The sequence below is a fragment of the Austrofundulus limnaeus genome, unplaced genomic scaffold (assembly GCF_001266775.1).
Source record: "Austrofundulus limnaeus strain Quisiro unplaced genomic scaffold, Austrofundulus_limnaeus-1.0 Scaffold123, whole genome shotgun sequence".
Classification (NCBI taxonomy): Eukaryota; Metazoa; Chordata; class Actinopteri; order Cyprinodontiformes; family Rivulidae; genus Austrofundulus; species Austrofundulus limnaeus.
The window spans coordinates 1021226-1031213 of record NW_013952525.1 but is presented as its reverse complement, the minus strand read 5'-3'; the positions used below and the strand labels follow the sequence as shown (position 1 = coordinate 1031213).

General features: G+C 35.6%; 1 protein-coding gene across 1 annotated transcript in view; it reads right to left on the bottom strand.

Annotated features, from left to right (window-relative positions):
• Positions 1-9230, bottom strand: part of mapkap1 (MAPK associated protein 1) — a gene marked incomplete at its 5' end in the record, with an annotated part of 20644 nt that extends 11414 nt beyond the window's left edge. The window contains 5 exon segments of the mRNA XM_014015136.1: positions 1522-1694; positions 2064-2212; positions 5178-5267; positions 7204-7242; positions 8742-9230. Coding sequence (XP_013870590.1) covers positions 1522-1694; positions 2064-2212; positions 5178-5267; positions 7204-7242; positions 8742-9030 — 740 coding nt within the window.
• Between the last annotated feature and the right edge of the window lie 758 nt (positions 9231-9988).

The window sequence follows — 9988 nt, the reverse complement described above, 5'->3', positions numbered from 1 at the left end:
CCCACCCCATCCCAAAGTGTTGACAAGCTGCAGTGATCAGCTGTATTAGGAGAGACAAACTCCACTTTCACCTACAAACATGTTTTTTTTTTATTGTCTCTTCTTTGTCCATTTATGTTCATATTGTCAAGTTAAAAACATATTTACAAAGATATACAATAAGATATTTTACAGTAATTTCTCTTTGGCACCAAAAACTATGGCTAGAAGATGACATAAACCTTTATGTAGTAAAGATGTGAAGAAATTTATTGGGGTTGTTTACTACTGACTTATAAAGACACTACACACTGTATAGTCTTTTATTAGGTGGACAGTAATATATTTCTATAATGTGGTTATCTCTGACTTAATTGATGGTTTTATGTGCAGAATGGGTTGTGGGGCTCTTGATCAGGGTCTTACAGACTCAGGAAGCTTTTAGTCAGATACATGTCTGATTTAAAAACAACACATAAGAACAGTGATCAAACATTAGTGTGAGGGATGATGTCTGATATCTTGACTCCATATACGTAGGAGTAGCCTGCCCCTTTAACATATGTCATGAGGTGGAGTCAGGATGTGAAAAAAGCTGTTACTTGATGTGTGTTTCCTGGTTTTTACGCACTGCTTAGCTGATGCCTGTCGGAGACAGATTAAAACAAAAGCTAATCAGTCCACACATCTGTGTCTGAATGGTTTTGTGTGGCTCACTCCAGCATTCACATGTCATTATTAAATGGTATTAGATCTTAACAGGTAAAGGGTAACAAACATTGCTTATATTTTAATAGATGCACTGCTCTAGATTATAAGGTTCTAGCTGATTTCCATCTTCAGTGCCTAAATATAAACTAAAATCTTATAATTGTTTTTTTATTATTTTTTTTACATGAAACTGTACAGGAAAATAAATTGTGGTTCTAGGCAAATCATTAAAGTCAAATAATTTTATTAAGTTCAATTGTAGTTCCAAACATTAGAGTTTTTCACTAACTTTTTGTCTCTGTTGAAAAAGGGCCAATATTATGTTTCTCAGGCATATAGTTCAATTCTATACCACACTAAAGTACAGTTGTTATGAGAATGCTTTCAATTTGTATAAATTTGTATAAATCAAAAATAAACTTGACTTAACATCATATCTGTTTCTAAACACCTTGAAATTGGTCTCTGTCTCTTTAAGAACCTCCTCCTGATTATTCCCACCCATTTCAGCACGTCACCACAACAATGCTTTGTGCTGTTTACAAACTGTAGCGTCGTAGCCTATTTTATTGTAGTAATAAAAAAGCAGCAACATTATACAATATCGGTTTTGGAAAATGGTAACTCAGGTTACAATTGAACCATACCATCGAACCGGAGAGTACGTTTTCTAAAGAACAGGAGCTACGGTGAGACGATGTTCCAGCTTGGTAAAATATCTCCCAGTCATTCTCACAGACACACACATCAATGTTAAGCAAATTTATTTATTACTAAAATTTGGTGTAAACAGAACAATGTCAGTAAAGAGGACAGAGTGTTTGTACTCACTTGAGTTTGGGTTCTCTTCCCTCGCTTGTGTACTGCCAACAAATGAGTCCAATCAGGTCATGAACACGGGCATTTGCGATGGTGACCACTGTCATCGGATGTACTTTCTCCTGAGTCATCTGCATTGAGAGGTAGACATCTATCTTTTTCGTAGCCGTTGTGCCAATGTGACCCTAAAAAAACAAAGTAAGAACTTTCAGTGTGGACATCAGTTAAGAGAAAATCAAGGCAAAACTTTTTGATGGTTTTCATTTTAAGGCTCCCATTTAGCAAAATTGATTTAGAAACAGCTCTGTCTGCCACAATCTATTCTGACTGTTTAGGGGAGGTTGTGCGATGTACTTTTACCAACAGAAGACCATCAAAGAAATGAGAAAGAATTCTTAATGGGAAGAAAAAAGCTACACAAAAGAGGCCTTAAATTAAGATTTGGGATTGTTTCTATTTTTTTCCCCTAAATTGACAGAAATTAATTTTTAGGTAGATCCATTTGACCTGAGACAGAAACAAAATAGGTCAGATGATCCATCAGAAAGGCTCACCTTGCCATCAAATTTGGAGTATTCATTAAAGGGGTTGTTGAGCTGCTGTGGACATTGTTCCAGTCGTAGTGATAAAGTTGATTTAGCCCCTGTTGTCCGCGGCCTGTCTTTATAGTCTCGCTTTTCAAACAGAGACCCCAGATCCTCCACTGAATAGAAAAAAAAGAAGTAACAGAACAGGAAAACTGAACAAAACCTTTTCAAACACAACAATGCTTTCATTATATAAAGCTTAATGAAATATACTGGCACCAATTAAATTTATTTCCTTTATGGAAAACTTGATCGCTATTTTGGTCTTTGTTTTAGAACAATAACAGCTCTACTTACTAGCCTATTTAACAAAAAATGAAAGAGAATGTATTAAAATATGTCTTGCTGACAACAATAAAGTTACACTGAATATAAAATATTTGTGTCTCGTCACATCGAAACAAGTATTAAAAGGTATCATATCAAGCTTTTAAATCCTTCTTTTTCACGTCTAAATCACTCACTTATGGACTATTTAAAATAAAACTGCAACGCTTTGGTCTTAATTCCTCATTTTTGTTGCTCCACAGACTCCTTGCTTTCCTTGCTTTTACTCCTGTTCTGAGTTGCACCTCAGAGCAAGCTGTTTTGGTGCGGTCTCTTTAAATACAAATGAGATATTTCACGCCCCGCCCCCTCCAGGTCCCTGAGCGTTCGACTCCACCCCGTTCGGCCATATTTGTAGTTTCGTAGCAAAAACACAGTTATCTACTGACTAAAAACTGTTTTTAAGATAAAATAAGATAAGATAAAACTTTATTGATCCCACAGTCTGGAAATTTGCACATTACTGCAGCTTAATACAAGAGCGGCTGAGAAGAATAATGAAAGATTAATAAAAGATAAACAAAACCCCACAATATACACATGTGATATATAGTAATGTACCAAAGCACATATACAGTACATATACATAACACATATGCTTCTTTATATACATATATACACCGTAAAGTACAGTACAAAAATGAATGTATATGAAGGTGCATATTAGTGATGGCAGATGGCAAGAAAGTATAAGGATGTCAACAACGGTAGACTTGTCAATCCAGCCTTACATGTACGAGCCAGAGTCTGACCCAGTTCAAGACACTCAGAATGACAAACCTGCAGAACCACGTCTTCAAACGATTGTGTCACAATGGCACGTTATTTATTTACACACTCTATGTCCTTACCTATACTGGGGAGCATCCTTACCTATACTGGGGAGCATAGCTAAACTAAAATACATGCATTTGAACTACTATTTAACTACTATTATATTATATAATTTACTTTTGTGATCAATAAAGTATTTTTTAATTGAGCAACTACAATATACTCACTCACTGTACAGATGTGAAATTATTTTAAATAAATTGATTTTTGTGCTTGACTGTTAGTTTGAAATGTACAAAAAGCAAATAAAATGTAATTGTTTTGATTTTTCATTACCAATTAGCCTATTGATTTCCATGTGTCAAATCAGAACTTAAATCATAATTAAATGATCAGTCACATTCTTCTTTGGAACTGTAACTAATATTGTAGGTCACAGGTCTGTGGGAGTGGGACAGCAAAGAACCTGGAACCCAAACGTCTAAGCCAGATAAATTTCAAATGCTACAAGGCAGAGCATCATTTCAACTCTAACTCCAGGGCTTTAATGACRGAAGTACTCCCAAACACACCTCATCATCTTTCACACAAAGACTTCATAGATGGTGTTAGCAAAGCACAAATTCAGCCGGAAATACATTACCATAAATTGTAGTTCTGAAGAAAAAAAATGTGACGAAACAAACAATGAAACGAAATAAGCAACAGCAGATTTTGAACAAACTGAAAAATTTCACCCATAAAAAAATATAAAAATATCTTTGCACTAACTGGGCAGAATAAATTAAAGTTTTCTACACTCCTAGACACTATAATTGCACAAAAAATAGTTTATAAATGCAAAAAAGTGCATTTAGCATGATATGTCTCCTTTAAGTTTGAAGGTAGTATAGTAAGATATAGGCAGCTATAGTGCAATTGTTAAAAAATTGTATATTTGGAATTTATCAAAATGTGATTAATACTTTGTCCATGAGTCTCTTGAAGGAAATCCTTGAAATATAACCCTAAAGAATGTTTTGAAGCATTATTCTGAGCAGAATTGTACTGTGTGTGATTATTCAAAGAACAAATGTCATTCATATTTGCTACTTAGCATTAGTGCTGCATGATGACGATGTATTTCTGTTCTAGACGCACATTACGAACATGTTTAATCAGATGAAATACCACCATAAACCAGAGTACGACAAAAACCAGAAAAATGAAGATTGAGACCTCAACATCAGCTACAACTGACTCTCCAGCGAATGGTCGAAACAAATCTACTCAGCTGAGAATTCACGATGAACTCAGAGAATCTGTCCCTTGGAAGGAGATAACGAGGGGAAGACTGTGGCTGTTGAAATGAAAATGTTAGTTTGAGGGATGTTTTGTAGGTATAATTTTAGAACTCAAAGTAACCGTTTTAAAGTCCAAAACATGCAAGTGCAATCTATTAATCATCATGTTAATAGTTATCAACTAAAGGAAATAATCACGATTTTTAATTTTTTGCCAATATTTACATTTACTATTTTCAGTGCCAGCTGGGAAATCCCCATATCCAAATACAACAAGCGTAACACTGACATTATTTATTATTTTCACCAGTTAATTAAAAAAAATATTGGTGAATTATAAAGACCTCAATATGAATCAAACAGTCATGTTTCTAAATTACTGAGTGGCACAAGATGTTAGTGCATTTTTAAAATTTGGTATTTAATCTCTATTTCAACAGGCAGTAACAGAAAAACCAGCTTAAACAATTCTTTCAACTGTTTAGGTGAGACCTAGCAGTGTTTTCAAGCATTCTGACCCTAGAAACTGAGAGCTGGTATCAAGGCGCTTCTGATTAATGAGGAGGTGCCTTGCGACATGACACACTTTTTTCATGATTTAGTTTTTTGTTTGGTTTTTAAATCAAAAGTGGAAACAAATGTAGAAAAACAATGATGCAATATTAAAGATTTCACTAATACATAAACTTGCCCATACCAGACTGGGAGGATGCCCGTTCCTTCCACTGAACGTTTTTACATTTTATTTGGTTTTGTCGTTCTTTCCTGAGTCTTTCCAGTCTTTGGGCTGAAAAGGAGAAAAAAGACATTTTATATTCAGTCACAGTAAACAAGTTATTCACAAAAAAACCTAATGAAACATAAACTCCATTTGGTGCATACATGTATTAATTGAATATAAATATAAATTCACATAAGGTCAATTTCAAAATGAATTACACAAAAAAGGAAAACATTCTTTGTGGCTCAAATATTATAAGTAAAATGTTTGTTATGGTACAATTTCATGTCTTGATGCATCTCAGTAGTCCAGGTAAAAATCAAAAAGAAAAAAAATTGTATAGGTCTTCTGGACGGTTCTTCTCTAATGAAACGTTTCGTCTCTCCTCCAAGAGACTTCTTCAGTCCGAGAGTTTCAGGCAAAATTCAAGGCGGGTGTTTCGGAGAAACTGAGACGTTTATTTTCTAAACATGATGTCCCAGTGGCTTTCAAACCCCAAAACACATTACGGCAAAGGCTGGTTCACCCCAAAGATCTGGTGCCCCGGCACAAACAGAGCAATGTTGTATATGCTGTTAAGTGCCAGGAGGACTGCGACCAGTTATACATCGGGGAAACAAAGCAACCACTGTTCAAAAGAATGTCCCAACACAGACGAGCTACATCTAATGGCCAGAACTCTGCAGTTTTCACTCATTTACAGGCCAGCGGTCACTCTTTCAGAGATGAGGATGTTCTCATTCTTGATAGAGAGGAACGTTGGTTTGAGAGAGGAGTAAAAGAAGCCATTTTTGTGAAGAAAGACCGTCCATCATTAAACAGAGGTGGAGGCCTCCATTTTCAGTTGTCCCCCTCCTACAGTGCAGCTATTGCCAGTATCACTCCACCCCTGTTAACAATAGGTGTTAATTAGGTGTCAACGATAGCCATGTGATGTGAGTATCAATCACATGGAGGCAGTGCTTAAAAGCCTGAATTTTGCCTGAAACTCTCAGACTGAAGAAGTCTCTTGGAGGAGAGACGAAACGTTTCATTAGAGAAGAACACGTCCAGAAGACCTATACAATTTTTTTTTCTTTTTGGTACAATTTCATATTTTACCATTATATGTAGAAAGTAAATACGAAAAATAAAAATGTATAATAAAAATAAACAAAAATTTATGAGCTCTGTGGAATCCTCTTCAGTTGAGGCTCAATGAAACTGAGTCCTGACATTTGGTATAAAATACACATTGCACACAATCATCCATTTAATCGTGATACACAGCAGTGGCAGCATCATACATACATTTAAAACACCAAGAATGAACAACATACAGGAAAACGTTGACACTTTATTTTGAAGTTATTTGTTTAACCCACACATCTTACCAGCAGCATTGTATGAAGTACCTCAAAATAATACTTGAGTAAATGTACAAGTACATAATAATAAAAATATTTTGGTAAAAGTTAAAGTCTTGTCTAAGAACATTACTTGAGTAAAAGTCTTAAAGTATCTGATATTTTTTGTACTTAAGTATCAAAAGTAAATTTCTGAAACAAAATGTACTTAAGTAATAAAAGTAAAAGTACTGATTAAAAGTGATCAGTTAGATTTTCCTAAATGACATTTATTGGGAGGTGACCTCCCCAAAAAGATTTTTTTCTAACAGCGTGCAACTGTGATGGGTTGTGTACAAGCTATTATGGTGTCAGAATGTTTTATATTTGTACTTATCTAACCACAATTAAATTCACTCCATCCAGGAAAGACAATTTATCAGAATTGTATTTTTTTACAATAACTCGGAATAAATTAGGAGTAATGACTTTCTACTTCTTACTTTTTAAAAAAATGTAAGGAGTAGAAAGTACAGATAAATGTGTAAAAATGTAATGAGTAAAAGTAAAAAGTATGCTGAAAAATAATTACTCATGTAAAGTACAGATAATCAAAATTTCTACTTAAGTACAGTAACAAAGTATTTGTACTTAAGTTACTTTGCAACTCTGCTTACCAGCAGCCCCGGGTTTCTCACGGCTGACAAGTCGGAGTCCTGATGACACAGCCACCACAGGTCAGAATCCAAATTCAAGTCTGAAATTCTCAGAGGATTGCAGTTTTCTACCCAAACCCCAGAACCTCCAGCATCACTCCACCAAATGCTTAGTAAATATCCAGAGAGCCAAAAGGAAACACACTGTCTACCTTTGGACTCCCTTAACAAAACCATGATCACAACAAATAACTTCAAATAGTTTAAACAGATTCACAATCTACTCATTTGACTTTAACTCAGTCGATGTTGATTTCCTTAAACCACGGATCAAATCAGAGATGCACCGATCTGTCAGTAGATGGAAACCAATGGTCTGAGAATATTAGTCAAATTTACCTGCATGAGTCCCTTCATGCACAGAAAATGCAAACAGCAACATCAGAAATGAACACACAACAAAAACTAATTCTGTCATTGCTTTAAAAGTCTGATTAAAAAAGAAAGGTCAAAATTTGTAACACCTGCAAGGTTAAAACAAGCCATGAAAAACATTTCTTTTAACAAATCCTTCAGATTAAAGCCCAATTTGAACAATCGGTGCATCTCTACATCAAACACCCACATCCCAACTTAAACAGAATTCACTCCTTTGATGATAAACAATGATTTGATGTTGATTTAAAAAAACACACAATTTAAGAACATCACTGGAAGATATGGTATTTTGACAGATTTAAAAAGAAAAGTGTAACAATGCTCCACATAACAAGATCGTTTCTTTTTAAGGAAACTGGATTTGCTGTAAATCACACAAGATGTTAGAATTGTGAACTGAAGGTCGTCTTTGATTACGTAGATGAAGACAGCACAAACACGTATACCCCAGTATTACCATAACCTTATTTTTTATGGTAAAAGGTTTAGCACAAAATGTAAGAAAACCTTTGTTTTTATTTTTATTTTTGGAACAGTACCTCTTGGCAATAAATCTTATTGGAAATTGTTCATTTCCTCGTCCACATTTGTCAGGAAAATGATTTTGTAGGTTGAGCTGCAGAGTTGAATATGTGTGTTGTCCCCATGAAAAACATTGCCAGGTCTGAAAAGTCTCTAAAACAACTCTGGGAGGTGGTTGTGGTGAAAACAACAGTAGATTTGGAGTTTCTGGCACCAACTACCATGCTGCATTCAAAGCCACTTAAACCAAATTGTGTCCTCATTCTGATGCTTAATTTAAACATCAGCAAGTGGTCTTCACGATGTTTAGATGCCTAAAGGCATTGAGTTGATGCCAAAGTGATAACTTTAAATGTGATCCATGTCCCACGTAGAGAAATCAATAAAATTCACAGTTGTCAATGATCTCATCCCAAGATTTTTACCACTGCCGCAACAATCATCAACACACAATTTTATTTAAGTCTTTAAAAAACAAACAAAAACAAAACATTGGTCCAGACTGAACACACAACCCACTCCAAATACAGAGGAACAGGCTGGGCTGCCTGACAGAAAGCCTACCCTAGAAAACACCCAGAGGCTGGAAATGAGCTCACCTGTGTTGGAGCGCCGACGGATGCCAAAGTCCCAGCTGGAGGTAATGTCCATGGACTGAGAGAGGTCATAGGTGTGATTGTCCACCACGCTACCACTGTCTTCTTTAACACAGCTTGACCCAGATGACCCGCCGCTGCTGCAGCTGCCAGGCACCAGAGTAAGCTGGCACTTCTCCAGGTCCACATCCTGGTCTATTAATACCATCTCACACATTCCTGTATCATCACTGGTCACATGAGACTGTCTGATGTGAGCCAGAATAATGGCTGGATTGTCTAGGAAAGCCATTTCCTCTGCTTTACAAAGTGCAGTTTCAGAGGGTTTTGCGTAGTTTATTTTATTTTTTTACTTTGTAGCCTGTATATAAAAAGATCCCCTTCTTTTAGCTTCAGTTGAACTGTGTTAACGCAGTGACTGATGACAGGGAGGGAGACATCTTCTTTTCTCTCTCGACTATTTCCTCAGCTCCGTGGTAGAAATGCCAATACCTGTTCAAAGCAACAAAACTGTTAATACATATATTATTAGTTTGCATAAGAATCTTTACTCTGTCCAAAAACGACCAATTCTGAAAATAAAAGAAAGTTTCAAAGTTCCAAGATTATAAACCCTCATGAGAGAGAGTCAAGGTCTAGATGTGATTTTAATGATTCCCAGAAAAAAATGCAAAGAAAGAATAAAAAGAAGCATACGTCCTATTCTAAAGTTATTTCTTTAATGGAACAATACTGCGACCAGTTGATAAAACGTATGTAAAACCAAAAGGTTTTGTGTAAAATACATTATGAAATCTGTAATTGTCTGCCCTAAATTTAATTGCCTACACTCCACAATGAACTGGCAACCTTTCCAGGGTGTACTGCATCTCTCCTCTGTTGACTGCAGCACCCCACTACCCTGATTTAGAGAGCCTCCATAGAAATATAAGTTTTATCAATTTCAGTATTATCTGTCTACTAGGGTTGGGCGTAATCGTATCGTGTGCAATTAATCGTCAGAAAAACATTAATCGATGAATTTTTGGCAGTTGACAATTAATACGATTAATGCCACCAGGCAGACTAACCGCTTGGTGTTCCTCTCTGATTCAAATATGACCAACATTAAAGAAATTTGTGTAATTTATTTATCCATCAACACAATTTAAAGTTTGTATAGCCTGAAGTCTGTAATTTTGACACAATTTGGAACAGATTTCTACGAAGAGCCAATTTTCTCCCTATAAATTGGTCATGTGACTAGGATT